The following is an 18,742-nucleotide window of genomic DNA, read 5'->3' as shown; positions in this document are numbered from 1 at the left end:
CATTTCCTCTGCAGCCAAGCTCTCTTCTCATGCAGACAGCAGCAGACCGAGGATGGAACTAGAACAGTTTCACTTTAACCCTTTTTTGAGTATACCTGAGTATGGCTTGTGTTGTCCATAATTTTCTCTAAGGAAAAGACAGCAGGCCTGCTTTAGAAACAGGACCAAAGTGCTAACTGATCTCTTGAATCCAAATAGCAGTGAAATAGCATGGAGACAAGATTCGGGAAGGTTGGGAGGGAGAAGAACGCACCTTCCCAAAATATCCCCTTTCACATCAGAGCTCTAAACGTAGGAAAATTTAATTAAGCACGAACCTCATACAAATGAAGAACTAAAACGCCATCTACAGTTTCACATCTGGATTGTAATATATTAATTTGTCCTTTATTCCCTCTCCATCAGTGATAGATAACTAGCAGCTGTTCAGATATTTTTGAAGTGAAGCTCCTATCATCCCACACCATTGGCTTTGCTGCCTAAGATTGATGGGATCTATAGTCAAACAAAGGCAGGAGCCCTACAGCTGGTCCACGGATCTTTGTTCTACATTTTACTGCAGTTTCGGGACCCAACAAATCTGTTATAATGCCTGTGTCGTGTTATTGTGGGTTCGTGCAGCTAAACATTACAGCAGCACCTACTGGCAAATTGGCAAAGTTCTTTTGTCATAAAACAAGCAATGTCTTGAAAATAGTCAGGGTTTCATTCATTGGCCAGAAAACATCAAAGTTAGCATAACTTGCTTTGGTGAATTGTTTCTAACTGACCAGATGCTGGGCTACATCTCGGTTGCACAATAAGGTGCTTGATCAGGCCCACAACTGAGATACAAGGAGCCTATTAGGCAAAATTAGCCTAAGACATAAGACATAAGAAATTTATTCGTCATTGCACTCACAAGTGGGTGCAACGAAATGAGGTGCTCTTCCCCAAGGTAAAACTGGACAACACCACTACAAAAAAAGTTAAAATATACACAACACTCACCATACAAATATAGATACCCCGTTTCTCCCAGCAATTAAAATTCCACCAAAAACTTATGACCCCGCATTTAAACTCAATACTGCACTTGGGTAGAAGCTGTTCTTGAATCTACTTGTCCCTGCTTTCAATACCCTGAATCTCCTTCTCGATGGTAATAATTTAAAGAGATGATGTCCTGGATGAGAGGAGTCTTTCAGTATGTTAGATATCTTCCTCTTACATGTGTTCTGATACAATTCTTCCAAAGAGAGGAGTGAACAGCCAATGATGTTTTGGGCCGTCTTAATCACCCTTTGAATTGCCTTTTTCTCTGCCACTGTGCAGCTCGTGAACCATACACAAAGACAGTAGGATAATATGCTCTCAATCGAACTCCGATAAAAGGTGGTTAACAAACTCTCAGCCTAAGCAAGTTAAATAAACATTACACAACACTAGTTGGCTTCTGGTCATTCACTGGAAGAGGAAGAAACCCACTCAGTTCTGTGAATGCACAGAACCGCAGAAGACACATAACAGTCAGGTAAAGTCTCTATACAGTGAATGCAAGTCATCAAATATCCATATAGATGTCTATGAAATTTGTTCCCAAACTAGGGGGCATGGCCCTTGGGTGGAATGAAAAATTCCAAGTAGGGCATAGTAAGGAAAAATAATATATTTAGCCACTTAAATATATATCTGTGGTAGGCTGACAGCTTTTTATTAACTTTTCATGAGAAGAAAAACTATTGTGTTCAGTTTTTATTTATAATGTGTTTTTACTGTTTGTGCTTATTTCAAAATCGGTAAATTGTAGAGTGCATTTCTTTGTTGTTGCTGAAAGGGGATAGGTAAAGAAAAGATGGGGAGGCATGAGGGTATCTTAGAATCATAAAGAATGGGGTGCCAACATTGTTGGGAACGGCTGATCCATATAAATCATGTTTCATCGAAATGGTTTAACTGAAATGTAAAAGTAGTATCAGTGTGTATGATTTGCACTTTGGCAGGTATTCTCAGATTGGGACATTTCAGTGCATGAATAACTCTGCATAGGCACACTTTTTATTCCAGCGGATGAACAATACATGCTCATGCAAAGAATTAAGATTTGGAAACAACTGTGAAGTATGAGTGTCCATGGAAGAAGCCTCTGTCGGAACCAGATGTTCTATGAACCTTTCTGGGTCTCAGAGGATCTCACGACTGCAGTAGGGAAGCAGGGTGCTTTTCTAACAGATGGAAGAAGAAGGTGTGGGAACAGCATGGACGTAAGGGGGCTGCTCTACTACCTTCAAGTTTCAGGTCTTTTGCTCCCCATAATTTTGTCTAGGAGGTTCTTGATGAATTATGGAGGTCTTTTAATTCCAAAATCCCATTCCTAGCAGCTACATGAATGGACTTCTGTCATTGTGAGATTTTTGTGTATTAGAAGCCACTTCCTCATATATCACGGCTGCAAAATTTTGACATCAGCACCCTCATTACGCTTCTACGCATACACAGTACCACCATATTAAAAACCTACTTCTTCAGAAAGGAGAATGAACTTTTTCTTAATACCTGAATATTTGTGCAATGACTTGTTGCATGGCTTTCTATTATCTGTTCTGTATGTCAGACAGCTTTTTAAAATACATGTTCACCAATACCCCAATCAAAACATTGAGAGAAGCCCTACCATGGTAGTTGTGATCTCAGTTCCATGTCATTTCCAAAACACAACTGCATACAAGGTGGTTTTAGGCTTAGTCCCTTGGTTACTACAGCTCTATATTTTGGAACCAAGCTAATTTTCGAAACTTTTTTTAAAAAAGTGGCAAGACAAGAAGACTGAATCTAAAGCTACAGCCTAGGAGAAAACAGTACACAGTGAATTCCATTCTAACAGAGAGACTACATCTTGTACTTGAGGAGGGGGTATTGGAGCTTAAGGGAGGGGACCTTGCAGCAGGAGTCATTTTGTTTGGTCTCTGGCCATAATAATGATTTATGGCCTACAACTCCATGCAACTCCTATCAGCAGTTCCTTGAAAAACATCCTTTGGGAGCCACTCGTCCACCAAGAGAGAGACTACACTGAGATCCTGTAACTGGCAGAGGAATACACTGAAAGCAGTGAAGCAAGTGGGTCAAACGGGGTCATTTTCCGAGACATTGCTAGAGAAAAGCCAGGGAGCAGCTAGCAATAATGGGACTTTTGGATTTTCTGGATTACAAATCCCATAATTCATCATTCTTGGAGTTGTACCTGACAGACAGGCACCTTACAGACACCTAAACAGAGATCACCAGGAAGAAAGGCTTAAATTGAAGGCCTTGAGGCTTAGATAGGTCTCGCTTGGCCAGTCTTTCTGTTCAGAAATGAAGCCCTCAGCTAACGCCAAGGTAGGAACAGGAAGTCTCTGTAGAGCTTACATCTCAAAGCCTTAAAGTGTATGCCTTTCTTCAAAGTGATCCTGTTTAGGTGTCTCTCTGAATGGAGAACTATGAGATTTGTAGTCAAAGAGATCCAAAAGTCTCATCCCTAGTAGCTAGAATCTGTTGCACTAGAGTCTTGCCCAAACCATCCAATACTGGAAAGACGTTGGGTCACAAGGGTAGGAGTGCAACAGGAACTATTTGCCCCAGCCTCTGCCAAACAAGCCACAACCTGCTTCAGCTCTTGTTTGTGTCATTGGCCCCTGCCAGATGTTGCTCCCCAAATGTCCAGTGTTCAGTTTAACATTTTCATAAAAGAGGGTATGAAATATTTGAATAGGTGACACTGAATCTCAGCATGTAACTGTAGTGACATGAGACCTCTCCCCAGCCATTACAAAATAAATATTTTGCATCTTGCTATCTGAAATATACTAGATGCTAATTTAAAATTTTAGTGATTGTTTAAAGGATTGGTGTGCATTTAGGTTGTATCAGGTAAATGAATTATTTTTACTCCTTTGGTCAAGTTTAAGCTGGTTGTAAAGTGTGTCCTTGGAAAGGAGGAAGGGGCCTGTTTGTTAGACAGGCTAATATAAAAAAGAATCAAATCTATCATGGTAAGGTGACTCCTTTCTGTCGGAGAAGCAATAGAAATAAGAATGGTCAGATGAGATTGACCCAGGCCAAGTAGCCCAAACTACATAGTTTGGTACAAGAAGAAAAGGGTCAAGAAAACATTAAGGATAGCCTCTGTGATGAAGCCAGTGATGACTTCTCTATCTGGAAAGATATCCAGGCACACCAGGAAAAGAGCTAAAGTGAGTGAATGAGTGTGTGAATGTCAACTAAGATTTCCAGGCAAGGTACCAATGGAGAGCAATTTTCTGGGGTGCTGACTATAGGAAAAGGCACAGGAGTGGTATGAGGCCAAATCTCAAGGACAAATCTTTCCCAAGTGGGTAGTAGAAAAGGTCAGCAGCAGGCCACAAACAGATGGCCTGTGACACTTGATCCAAAATAAGCAAAAAAAAAAAAAAGCACTGACAGAAGGAATTTGGAATTCAGAGGTGGTACCCAAGAGACGTGGTGGCGCTGTGGGTTAAACCGCAGAAGCCTCTGTGCTGCAAGGTCAGAAGACCAGCAGTTGTAAGATCAAATTCACGTGACGGAGTGAGCTCCCGTTGCTTGTCCCAGCTCCTGCTGTCCTAGCCATTTGGAGCATGTAAAAATGTGAGTAGATAAACAAGTACCACCACGGTGGGAAGGTAACAGCGTTCCGTGTCTAGTCGCGCTGGCCACATGACCACGGAAACTGTCTACAGACAAATGCTGGCTCTACAGCTTGGAATTGGGGATGAGCACCAAGCCCTAGAGTTGGACACGACTGGACTAAATGTCAAGGGGAACCTTTACCTTTACCTTTACCTACCCAAGAGAAAGACAATTTGATTCCTTTCCCATATACCTTTATAAGGGAACATGAAGGAGGAGCCCCATGGCAAGAATTGTCAGACATAGCCCACCCAAACAAAACTTGCACGCTGTGGCCTCCAGGTAGATACACACATGCATGGATCTTTTTAATGGAAAACATGAAGCCTCTCCCAGCCCCAATAAACCTGCTACATGGTTTTCCAAAGCTATGTGTGTGAAGACACTTCTCATCCACCATGCTATTTCTTCTAGGGTAGGCCTTGCTTGCAAGTATAATTTTCATATGTATTTTTTTTAAAAGTCAAAGGAGGGACATAGAACTCTGTGTCAAGTCTAGTTTGACATTAAGGTCTTCAAACTGTGTTCGCATGCCTCTGCTGAACCTTAGATGCTATGATTGCATCACATTTTTTAGATTTAAATTTCAGTCTCGAAAGACTATGGTAACGTGCTCTGACCATGGTAATGTGCTATGATTGCATCACATACCATTCCAGAAACTGGCACAATTCCTTCATTTGAACTAGGGAACAAGAACCTTGGAATCTCCAGATGTTCTTGTACTTCAGTCCCCAGAAAACCTAGCCCTTGTGAATGGTAAAGGACGGTGTGAGTTGTAGTCCATATGGGCTGAAATCCTGTTGCACAACTTTGCATGTACAGCAGGGATGACAAATCACTAGTCATTAAAGTCAAACTGCACTTAATTACAGGCAATTTTGGCATTCACTCAACTTGCACACAAGGCAATAAAGTTGCATGCCCCACAAAATCACCAAAGGAAGCGTTTATGCCTTCTTTGTTTGACTTCAAAATTAACTACAACCTAGTTAAAAGTTTCCAACTAGAACTTCTGACTGTGGAAATAAACTTCCTCTAGAAAGCACCATTACGCTCAATTCTACCCCCGCCACATACATGCAAAACAAAGTAAACAATAAACCATTCTTCAGGGGGAGACAAATCCTACAAATGTCTAGACGAACCTCGGATCATGTGGATGTAGGGGGAAACACTGATGACAACACAGCAAATGAACAAGGTACAGACAGAGAACAAATGCCCCATCTAGGACAAACCTTGAACAACCCAAGACAAGATCATTGGGAAGTAATTCTCACACCACTGTGAGAATATATGCACATTAGAACAGCAATCGTTAGAAGAGAGGAAATAAAATTACCAACTGCCCATGACCATCCATTATCCCAGAGACATGACTTCAACCCTATCTTGGTTAATCTTTCTGTTTTCTTCAACTTCAACCATTGTGTATCTAAAAGGTGGATCTTGAGGTGCGCCCACATATGGTATTTAATATACCTTTGATCATGATGACAGCATATTCATTTCAAAATCTGTAATGAAACTGAAGTAGGAACAAAAGGGCACTTTTAATCTTGTGTCATAGAACACAATGACATTTTAGCAAGCCAGACAGCTAGAAAGCTTTTCATCAGGGTGTTTGCTGGAATACTGGCAAAAGTGACAGGTCATTGTTAAAAGCCATAGGCTGAAATAAACCAATTTTATAAGCAGGCATTTGATTCCATTTTGTGCTCTCTGGATATAAATATATGTTATCTGCATTTTAGAATGCTGGCTATAGATAACGTTCCAGATGTAGTATTCAAGGATGCTAATAATATCTACAACAACAACTCCATTATGGTGAAAGGGTATTTAAAAGTTGCAGTGCTTTTTAAGACTATAAAAGAAACCCAACTGGCAGCAGGCTGGGTCTTAGAGAAGGACTGTCTATACCTTGTGTTTCCAGATATTCTTGGACTGTGATTCTCAGAAATCCTGACCAGCACAGCTAGTGGTGAAGGCTTCTTGGGGTTTTAGTCCAAGAAGAGACAGCTCAGTGGTTTAGGGAGAGAGGTTGGGAGCTGTTTCCCCACTGTGCCTCCTTGAGGGAGGTTGGATTTGATGAGCCATAGGGTCCCTAACAGCTCTGCAAGTCTAAGATGATTATGATATCTGGGAACCCAAGGTTGGGAACAACTGGTCTATAGTCTTGTATTTTTTTTTCCTGGAATTGATCAACCAGATGCACTGAAACTTCTCTTGTGATGTTTGTTCTATACAGGGCTGCCTCTGAAGACGGTTCAGAAGTTTCAGTTATTTCAGAGCACACTGGCCCAAAAGCTGGTAGACGCTATATTTGAACCATTTAACACATGTTTTGCCTGGATGAACTGATGCTTGGTTGCTTCCAGCAACGTCTGTACTGGGATCCTTTCAAATTCTACAATTATAAGTTTCAAAGCCTAGTGCTAGGTGCTGTTAGTGATGTGTTAGCCTGTAACACTGACTTGTGAGGACCGCAGATATATGCAACTTCCTGAATATTAAGAACATTGAGATGGGTTTTGCAAATTCTTTTAAATAAATAAATAAATAAATAAATAAATAAATAAATAAATAAATAAATAAATAAATAAATAAATAAATAAATAAATAAATAAAAGGTTTTGATTCTTGCATAGGGAGAAAGGTGGGGTAAAATGAAGTTAAAATCATACAGTAGAAGAATAATGAAGTTAGAAGGAGCCTATAAGGCCATCAAGTCCAACCCCCTGCTCAGTGCAGGAACACCAATCAAAGCATATCTGCCAGGTGATTGTCTAAATTTCTCATGAATGGCTCCAGTGTTGGAGCACTCACCACCTCCATTGCCATACCATTCTAACAGTTAGGAAGTTTTTTTCTGGTATTCAACCAAAATCTGGCTTCCTGTAACTTGAACCCATTGTTGTGTGTCCAGCGCTCTAGAATGATTGAGAACAGATCCTGCCCTTGCTCTGTATGACAGTCTTTCAAATATTTAAAAAGTGCTATCCTATCTTCATATCTTCCCTCAGTCTTTTTTTTCTCAAGGTCTTTTCATGAGGGAATGAATGGCACTGTAGTTTTTGATGGCTCAACATCAGATCCCTTTGACATCCGAAGCGGAGTGAAACAGGGCTGTGTCCTCGCACCAACACTTTTTGGGATCTTTTTTGCTGTCATGCTGAAGCATACCTTTGGAACTGCAACTGAAGGTGTCTATCTCTGGACTAGATCAGATAGAAAGCTCTTTAATCTCTCTAGATTGAGAGCAAAGACCAAAGTTCAGCTTAAATGCATGTGGGACTTCCTCTTCGCTGATGCAGCCATTCTTGCCCACTCTGTCGAAGATCTCCAACCACTCATGAATCATTTTAGCAAGGCCTGCCAAGACTTTGGACTAGCAGTCAGCCTGAAGAAAACACAAGTCATGGGCCAGGGCGTGGACTCACCTCACTCTATTACCATCTCCATGAAAGAATTGGAGGTTGTCCATGAATTTGCGTATCTTGGCTCAACAATCTCTGACACTCTTTCTCTAGATGTCAAGCTGGATAAACGCATTGGCAAAGCAGCTAACATGTTCTCAAGACTCACAAAAAGAGTATGGCTCAATAAGAAGCTGACAGCATAGACCAAGATCCAGGTCTATAGAGCCTGTGTCCTGAGCACACTCCTGTACTGCAGTGAGTCCTGGACCCTTCATGCACGGCAGGAGAGAAAGCTGAACACATTCCATATACGTTGCCTCTGACGGATTTTTGGTATCACCTGGCAGGACAAAGTTCCAAATAGAGTAGTCCTAGATCGAGCTGGAATTTTTAGTATGTATACATTATTGAAACAGCGACGTCTACGTTGGCTCGGGCATGTTGCAAGAATGGCTGATGGTTGGATTCCAAAGGATCTCCTGTATGGAGAATTAGTGCAGGGAAATCGCCCCAGAGGGAGACCACAGCTGCGATGCAAGGATATCTGCAAGCAGGATCTCAAGACCTTGGAAATGGATCTCAGCAGATGGGAAACCCTGACATCTGAGTGCTCAGCTTGGAGGCATGCAGTGCATCATGACTTCTCCCAATTTGAAGAGACCCTTGTACAGCAGGCTGAGGCAAAGAGGCAGTCACAAAAGCAGCAAAATCAGGGAGCTGGACAGGGGACAGATTGTATTTGTCTTCAGTGCGGAAGGGATTGTCACTCTCGAATTGGCCTTCTCAGCCACACTAGATGCTGTTCCAAGTCCTCCATGCAGAGCACAATACCATAGTCTGTCAAGATGCCTATGATGATGATGATATCAGCTTTAGAGTCTGTGTTCATGTGCCTAGCAGCAGGTGCAGTCAGGGTAACTGGTGTCAGACTCAGGAACGGCTCCCTGCTGGCATTGTGTGTCTTAAAGAGTCTGGTTGGGACAAGACATGGGAATTTGGAGTGTTTCACACTACATTTAAAAGGTTTTTATTATTTATTATTATTTTTTTATTTTATTTATACCCCGCCTATCTGGTCGGTGAGGACCACTCTAGGCGGCTAACAACAATAAAATACAGTAACAATATAAATAAGCAATTCTAATTAGTAAAAACGCTACAATACATTACATAGAGTGCAAAACAGAAACAGTTTTTCATTTTGGTGCTATCTCTTTTATCTCACATTTGAATGGTCCTTCCATTCACATAGACGTTCCTTTTCCCATGAGAAGGAGCTAGACAGCACTTCAGATTGATCCAATTTCTATCTCTTTTGATTATTGATATCCCCTCCCCTACAGCTCACAAAAGTAGCAGGACAGATCGCTCTTACTTAAAACACATCCAGTGTTTTATCAGCTTGTCCCCATTAGCTTTTTCACTATTTTATCTCATGTGGGCCCTAATATGTTTTAATTTCATACAATCTTTCATTAAGAGGGCAACATGAGTAATTCTGTAGCTAAGAATTCTTAATGGTGACATATTTTGCAGTTTATCATACATTCATTGGCTTAAGATGAAATTGTTTTTACTGATTTTTAATAATTGTTGACTTTTCTTCTTTTTAATGTTAAACTTTAAGCTGATGTTCTTTTACCTTCACTTTTATGTTGTTTCAATATGTTTGATTATGCTGTTTTATGTCAGTATATTGGTACAAATATCTGGGAAAATATTTGTAGTTTGAAAATTAGGTATACATCATATAGAATATGGTGCAAGAAGCTAAGAATCCTTCACTGAACTTTAAAAGTTACTTTTAAAGTAATCTGTTCACTAACCAGTTACATATCTTTCCCCACTGACTTAAAAGTAACTCATTTCCATCACCGCTACAAAAAATCATCTGTTTATTGTGTTACTCTTTGCAATATTCACTATTTTCCATCACCTTTGTGTTCTTTTTTTTAAAATGTTCTTTAAAATGTGGCTAAAACTTAGCAAGCAGAATCTCAAAATGCTGCAAGAAAGCATTTTTAATCCGGAATAAATAATGCCAGGGTAAAATAAGGAAAAAAAGTTACTTAGAAAATGTAGCAACATTTGCAAAAGGACCATAATTATGTCCTTGCTATCCTAAAAACAGTGTATTAGAGGTAACTTGGTGAACTTATAACATGATACTCCCAAACCAGGGTTATTTATTTCTATTACTTAGTTAACAGATTGTGAGCATAGAGTTTTCATTTACTTTTGTTACCTGCCTATCATGAACTTCTCTAACCACTAAAAAACTCTGCCATCACATTTTATGGCATAGAATTTCTAGAGTAAATTATATGCTCTGTGCAGAACAAATTATTTCGATCAGCACTTGACCCCCACGTTCTATATTTGACACAAAAATGTCACTCTTTGCTCCAGAGTATCATTATATCCAGTCCTAACTATCTTTCCTTAGAAAGACATGCTGAGTCAGTGATCCATTTCTGAAACAAGTATCAGAACCCAATGACATTTCATTCTAAATGATTATGCTGACATGAGATCGAAAGGTTCTTCATAGCGCTATTGTGTAGGCAAAGACCCCTGTTGGATTAGAACAAAGGCCTGCTTAGTTCAGCACACTGGGCAAAATCCAGTTGTCACTCCCCACTAGAGTAGACCCATTGAATAAATGTGACTTGTTAAGTCAGCATTTGTATAAGTCCCTTGCATTTAGTAGTCTGCTCTAGCTGGGACTAAAAACTGTATTTAGTCCTCTGTACCACAGCACCCAATTAGATACCTAGCAGAAAGTGCAGAAAGAGGTCATGAGTGCAATATCACATTTCTAAACAACTTCCTCAGCAAATAATGAGAAGCATATTGTCTCTAATGATAACCAACGGTATGAAACAGCCACCATCACTGATCTCTTTGTCCTCCATAAACTTGCCTTATCCCTGTTTCAGAGCCATCTAAATTTGTGGCTATCGTTACATCTTGCGGCAGCAAATTTCATGATTTATCCATGCTCTTTCTGAAGGAATTCCCTTTCTCTTTCCAGTTTGCTGCATGGAGTGCTCCAAGGATTTAATCTTTGGGCAAATGAAATAAAAAATCTTGAAGTCATAGTAAACAATGACATGACTTCTGTATCGTTTAACATGTGCACAGATTCAGAGCTTGGAAAATATTCTTTTTTTAAAAAAAATGACAACTCCCAGAATTATCCAGCCAGCTTGGCTGTGGCTACGTTGACTGGGGAATTCTAAGACATGCAATTTTAAAAAAATAGTATGCCCAATGTTCAAGGACATTTTAAGGGTCCCTCTCTCTCCATTAGCCCTCAACCAATTGTGCTGTCACTATTCTGAGCATGTTGCAGTGTGTTCAGCCTGCATCAATAACAGTTACGGAGTTGTGCTACGGGCTGAGGGCCTGTAGAAAACAAAACTACCTGGAAGACACAGGGATACTTCACATTACTCTCACTGGATGACTGCAAAACAGTTAGAGCTGGCCCTACTCTTAGGTAAGATAAAGTAGCTGTGAGTGTCATGAAAGGGCAGCAAATCGTTACTGGTATTCGCGAAGGCTTTCACAGCCGGGATCTAATGGTTGTTGTGGGTTTTTCGGGCTCTTTGGCTGTGTTCTGAAGGTTGGTCTTCCCAACGTTTCGCCAGTCTCTGTGGCCGGATCTTCAGAGGACAGATCTCTGTGCTCTGCTTGCTGTCCTCTGAAGATGCTGGCCACAGAGACTGGTGAAACGTTAGGAAGAACTTCAGAACATGGCCAAAGAGCCCGAAAAACCCACAACAACCAAAGTGTTACCGGGTTCAGTTACACTTTATTTTCTTGAAGCAAGTTATTACCTCTTTGATTTCTTATTTCTAGAGATGGAGAGAGGCATTCATGGGATTTTTCACATCATGTGCCCAAATAACTGAGATGGATTTTCTCCTTGACTTGTGTGGTTTGGCTGCTGTGGGAGTTCCCCTTTTACTGTTTGACCTCAGGCAGTATGATGTCTTAGGCTACTTCAGTTGCATCACACTTGAAAATGGGGCAGCATGTCAAATCAAAAGCTAGACAGACTGAAGAGAGGTCTCAGTATAATGCCCATGAAGAGTTTTTCCGTACATATGAAAATTTTCTTTAAACAAATTATACAATTTGTGAGCTTACCACATTTCTATGGGTGCATATGAGTACATACAAGGAATTACTATTTTGAAATTCTTTCAGGTATCTTATTCTCTTGATACATAATAACAATTTTTACTTTCGTCAGTAATCATTAACGTGCAAGGCCAAGGGGCCACACATGTATTAAAACCCATTGCTTTCAATGTTGCTGCTGCTGTTACATGCTGTCATGTCACTTCTAACCTATGGTGACCCTATGTATGAGCAATCTCCAAAACATTCTGTCCTCAACAACCTGGTTCAGTTCTTTTAATCTCAAACCTGTGGCTTCCTTGAGGGAGCCAACTCATCTCGTATTTGGTCTCCTTCTTTTTGCTGCTGCCTTCAGTCTTTCCCAGCATTATCATCTTTTCAAGACAACCTTGCCTTCTCATGATGTGCCCAAAGTATGACAGCCTCAGTTTCATCCTTTTTGCCGCAATCTCTGCTTTTGCTTTCAAGAGTAGAGATTTAAGCACATGCCTCATTTCATTACAATCTAAAAACCTCATTGGAATTTAACTGTACTAGTCAAACCAAGATTTAGCAACTTTTTTCCAATTTCTTTGAAATATATTTGTATAGTGTATACTCTATCACACATTTGTACATACTATATGACCTGAAGGCATTTCCTAATTCATCAACATCTTTGCTTTTTATGCCATTTCTATTTACAATAATAATTTTGAGCCATTATCCAACTATCCAAAGAATGAATGACTGCAGAAAATACTAACAAACATGATTGCACAGATATTTGCTTGTATGTTTGTTTTGAATCAACATACCTGGATTGTTTGGCTCTGGTAGACTTTAATTACATGAAAATTAAAACTGTAAATTCCTTTTCTTGGTGCTACAAAGACAGACTCCAACGTAAAGAAATTGCCCACATTTACTAGGATCTATAAATTGAAGAAAAGAAAAGAAAATAATTAATGGGAGCATTCAGGTTTTTGAGGAAAGAATAAAATTCATTTGCAAAAGAGACAACATACGTTAAAATATGTCAGGTGCTTTATTTACATATAAAGCTGATGTGTGCTTTAGAACAACTGACCAACCAAACAAGAACCTCCAAATTCATTTGTACTTACGTATGGTGTTTCAAATTATTTTTTTTGCTGTGGCTGAAAATTTTCAACAAGCTTGATCTGGCCCACTGTGGCTGAAGGTCTAAACATTCTTGGTTTTGTTTTGTTTTTAAAGACATGGGGAAATTACTAGGATTTATTTTCAGATTCTGTATCATGATTAAATGTCCCAAAATAACCCAAAAGGAACTTTTGTTATCTCTGGTCTGCATTTTACCTACTTTGAGCTGGGAATTGTTGGTCTGGCGCTTGCCTGGCTCTGATCCTTCGTGGAGGATCATCCTCAGAGAGTACAGCTTGGGGAGAAGGTTCTGCAGGGCTCGATTCTCTCCCCTATACTGTTTAATATCTACATGAGGCCGCTGGGTGGGGTCATCAGGTGGTGTGGGACGTTGTGCCATCAGTACGCTGATGACACCCAGCTCTACATCTCCTTTTCTCCAACCACAGTGGATGCCGTTTTGTCCCTTCAGTGCTGTCTGGAGGCTATACTGCAATGGATGCAGGAGAATGGATTGAGGCTGAGTCCAGACAAGACAGAAGTCCTGAGGGTGGGTGACCCTTCCATTGGTGGTTTGGGAAGCTCCCTCTTTTTTGTGGGAGTGAATCTCACTGCAAAGAGTGAGGTTCACAGCTTGGGGTCCATCTAGAACCGGCGCTCAACATGGAAACCCAGGTGGCATCAGTGGTCCGCTCCGCCTATTTCCATCTGTGGCGGATTGCCCAGCTGCATCCCTATCTTGATGTTGGGGTGCTCACCACTTTGGTCCATGTGCTTGTAATCTCGAGAATAGACTACTGCAATGCACTCTACATGGGGCTACCTTTGAGATTGATGCGGAAGCTTCAAACAGTGCAGAATGCGGCGGCCAGACTTCTCAGTGGGACGAGAAAATATCAGCATATTTCCCCCACTCTGGCTGCCTTGCATTGGCTGCCCGTTCATTTCCACATTGATTTCAAAATGTTAACAATGGCATATAAAGCCCTAAACGGTTTAGGACCTCAATATCTAGCAGAACGGCTCCTCCCACCTAGATCTACCCGAATCAATCATTCTAGCTGGGAAGGGTGGCTGAGGGGCCTAACGCTGAGGGAGGCCCAGAGAGAAAGAACAAGAAACCGGGGCTTCTCGGCAGTGCCCCCTCGCCTTTGGAACAGTCTCCCCTCAGAGACCTGTGTGGCTCCCTCGCTGGATGTTTTTAAGAGCCAACTTAAGACCTGCCTCTTTAGGCAGGCTTTCCCTCCTATCATCACCTGATTTTTTTTATTTTTTTTCCCCCATCTTGAACCATATTACTATTGTTGCTTTTTGTTTTATTACACTGTTTTTATTCTGTTTTTATTGTTAGCCGCCCAGAGTAGACTCGTGTCTAGATGGACGGGGTATAAATAAATAAATAAATAAATAAATAAATAAATAAATAAATAAATAAATAAATAAATAAATAAATAAATAAATAAATAAATAAATGAATGAATGAATGAATGAATGAATGAATGAATGAATGAATGAATAAATAAATAAATAAATAAATAAATAAATAAATAAATGTTTCCTTACTTCACCAAAAATCTTGCTATGTGAGCTACCTCATTCCAGTGAATGGGTTGCTCCTATATTTAAAATCCATTTCCAGCACAATACTGTAGTGATGTCAGCCTCATTACAGTAGCTAGACAGGCGTAAACAAAGTGTCATGCTGAATATCCACTACTGAGTCAGCAGCACATCACAAATGTGGGATCTTCTATCAGCATTGCAGTGACACAATACAATGCCTCTGACAGTATATCCTCATGGGCCAGAGGTCGTTGTTTCTAAAATGCCTCAGATCACAGACTTGCAAATGCCATGCATTTGCTAGACCAGAGGACCAAATGATCTCGGGGGAGTGAAGCTCCAAGCTGGCTGATTGTCACTGTTGAGCAGGCGACATGCCTGTGTCCACACAGTGCGTACGGGTCCCCTGATCTGATCTGGAAGCCAATTCAGGGACTTTGGAATGTATTCCAACTTAATCTGAAAAAAAAATTGTGTCCCATTTGATTGGATTTGCGCTCTGGATCTGATTCACTTCTGCTAAACCTCTCATTGATTTGCACTGGAAAACAGACATTTTTTATTTTGTAGTCATAAACATGAAATTTAGCAAAAACAAAGGGCCCTAAACAAAGAAGTAAACCTGGCAGATTTCAGAGAGTTAGATTCAGGGTTTTGCATGCTAGGGACTTTTAAAATTAACTTTGTCTTCCGAGCAGAAATAGATCTATAAATATGCTTCATTTTACCCTACAACCAACCTGGCCATTACAAATGCCAAACGATTAAAAAAAAAACTAGGCAAAATTTCTTACAATGTCTCTCAGAGGGGTGGAAATGTTTGGAATGTTTCATTCTCACCAACAAGAATGAAATAAGCATAAGTTTAAATGCCTGGTTCCACATGTATATCCTAAATCCTTTCACAACTATTTTAATATTTATTTATTTATTTTTATTTGATTTATATCTTGCCTATCTGGTCTTGCGACCACTCTAGGCAGCTACTGTTGTGTTCATTTCTTTGTGCATATACTTCTGTTAGCACATATCATTTGTTGCATATATGACATGAAGGACACAGTTCCAACTGAATACTACTTCTGCTCCATCACCAGCAGTGCCACCATCTTATCATCAATTTATTTCTTTTACATTTATACCATGCTCTTCTTTAAATAAGCTCAAAGCAGCATATAAGTCTCTACCCACTCTGCTGCTATCCCTGCAAGAACACCGTCAGGCAGATGAAAAGAAACTGATCCACTGTCATCCAGTGAGCATTTATTTATTTATTTATTTATTTATTCATTTATTTATTTATTTATTTATTTATTTATTTATTTATTTATTTATTTATTTATTTAATATCCCGCCTATCTAGTCACTTAAGACCACTCTAGGCGGCTTACAACAAGTGTGATACAATATAATTAAAACAATTTTTAAAAGGGGACAAATTTTGGACAAGATGGAACAGACACTAGGAGAGAGGAAAAAAGAGGGAAAATCAGGAACTGGTTGAGGGGAAGGCCTGCCGAAACATCAGTGTTTTTAATTGTTTTTTTAAAATACCCAACGAGGGAGCCGCGCGAATGTCAGGTGGAAGGTTATTCCAGAGGCGAGGAGCCACCGCCGAGAAGGCCCGATTTCTTGTCTTTTCTTTCTGGGCCTCCCTCGGCGTTAGGCTCCTCAGCCTCACCTCCTGACTCGCACGAGTGACACGGGTAGAACTTGGTGGAAGTAGGCGTTCCGCCAAGTATCGAGGCCCTAAACCATTTAGGGCTTTGTACATAAGCATCAACACTTTGAAGTCGATGCGGAATCGGATGGGCAGCCAATGCAATGCGGCCAGAGTGGGTGAAATATGTTGGAATTTTTTCACACCACTGAGGAGTCTGGCCGCAGCATTCTGCACCACCTGTAGTTTCCGCAGCAGCCTCAAAGGCAGCCCCACGTGGAGCGCATTACAGTGGTCTAATCTTGAGATTATGAGCGCATGTACCAAGGTAGTGAGGGCCCCCACATCGAGATAGGGCCACAGCTGGGCTATCCGCCTAAGATGATAAAAGGCGGTTCGGACCACGGACGCCACCTGCTTAGGAAAGAAACACTGGCGACGGGCCTATAATTGCCAATTTCGTCCACTGCCAAACTTGGCATTGTAGCAGAGTGGATCTTCAGCTATGAGTGTCCTAGTCCTAGTCAATATTCTAACCACCACATCACTCCAGCTTGATTCTTCTCTGCAAATGAGACTAGTACACACACACAAGTGTCCATGGGGACTTTTGTTGTTGTTTGTTGCTGTTTAGTCATTTAGTCGTGTCTGACTCTTCGTGACCCCATGGACCAGAGCACGGCAGGCGCTCCTGTCTTCGCAACAGGAACACTTTCCTCCAAATCCTCAATTTTGTTTATTATCTCAATGTACACAGAGAGGCACACTATGTTGTTCAGGTGTTAGCTATGCAAATGAATTGTGCTAGTTTATCACTATACACCTTTCCCTCCTCCATGGGAAATTTCCTGTTGCCTTTACCTGAGACATGGATGTTCTTGTTTTCCAATAAGTTCCCTGATAGATTATGTAATTTGTTATGAGCAGAGGAATACTGAAATGTACTCAAAGCTAACTAGGTAGATGTAACTTTTCACCCATTTGTACACCCATTTGGTTGGCATCAAAAAGAATTGTTGGTGTAATCAGGAAGAGAGAGAGAAAAAATCAGATCCTGTAGTGACTTTTCCAAACATGCATTTTGCCTTTTCTGCATCCGACTGTGAGATTCCCACATGCTTGCCTGGTTTGTTGTAACAAATGGGAACAATCCAGAGAAAGTCAGGCCGCTTTAAGCCCTATTGATTTTAATGGAATTTATTCTGCTGTCCTAAACACAGGCCTTAAAATGAGCCTCATTGATTTCAAGGGAAGTGTGTACTTCCAAATAAGTGGCTTGAAGCTGTATTCTTTATCTGGGCAATCAAATTTATAGATTTCATTGGGGCTTAGCCATGTCTAACCTGCTTGAAGAAATGATTCTTTGACCTTTAAAGCCCTTAGGCCTGCATCTTATATAATTAGGGATCCTTTAGAGCAGTGGTGTCGAACTGTGGCCCTCCAGATGTTCTTGGCCTTCAACTCCCAGAAATCCTGGCCAGCAGAGGTGGTGGTGAAGGCTTCTGGGAGTTGTAGTCCAAGAACATCTGGAGGGCCACAGTTCGACACCACTGCTTTAGAGCCTCACATTTGTGACCTCCCTGAGCATTTATGCTGTTCAATAAACCTCTGTGTTTACAATCACCTAAAGACTTATTTATTTTCTTAAGCAGATTTTGAACTTGATAGCTCCATACTGTCAATCCAGATTATCAGTGACTTTCCACGGTTCCTTATAGGATGCTTTCTCAGCCCTATCTGGAGAGCGCTTGGGTTACCTGGTGGTCTCCCATCCAAGAAATAACCAGACCCACTGGAGTCTTTAATAATGTCAAAGAGACCTCTTTCATTTTTTCTTATTTTAATCATTTTATGGTACTCTGAACTTTCTTTCGTCTAAATGGGTCAAAGTCCTCTGTTGGTTCTCAAACAGGCCCTGCTAGAAGACACTTTTTTCTCCAAGTGTTTCATTGGTCCATTTATCCAAAAAGGAGTGGGAAACTGTCCCTACATAAAGCCTCAGAGACAAATTCAATATAAGTGCAATATCAATGCCCCCGAAGAAGGCTAAAAATACAAAACAATACAAAACGTGTTGGGCTCATATCTTTAAATAATAAAGTGATGCCCATTTCACATCCTGGGACTATCATCTCTCCTTGCTTGGCATCTTAAGTTTCCCAAAGGACACTTT

General features: G+C 40.6%; 1 protein-coding gene across 2 annotated transcripts in view; it reads right to left on the bottom strand.

Moving 5' to 3' along the window:
* Positions 1-18,742, bottom strand: part of CBLN4 (cerebellin 4 precursor) — a 40,071-nt gene that overhangs the window by 13,025 nt on the left and 8,304 nt on the right. The window contains exon 2 of one of the 2 annotated variants that reach the window (XM_020811038.3): positions 13,040-13,156. The exons of the other annotated variant lie outside the window; for it this stretch is intronic. Coding sequence (XP_020666697.1) covers positions 13,040-13,156 — 117 coding nt within the window. The remainder of the gene's footprint in view (positions 1-13,039; positions 13,157-18,742) is intronic. 2 annotated transcript variants of the gene reach the window in all.

The sequence above is a fragment of the Pogona vitticeps genome, chromosome 4 (genome assembly GCF_051106095.1).
Source record: "Pogona vitticeps strain Pit_001003342236 chromosome 4, PviZW2.1, whole genome shotgun sequence".
NCBI classification, from domain to species: domain Eukaryota; kingdom Metazoa; phylum Chordata; class Lepidosauria; order Squamata; family Agamidae; genus Pogona; species Pogona vitticeps.
This window is presented reverse-complemented; position numbering and strand designations above follow the sequence as displayed.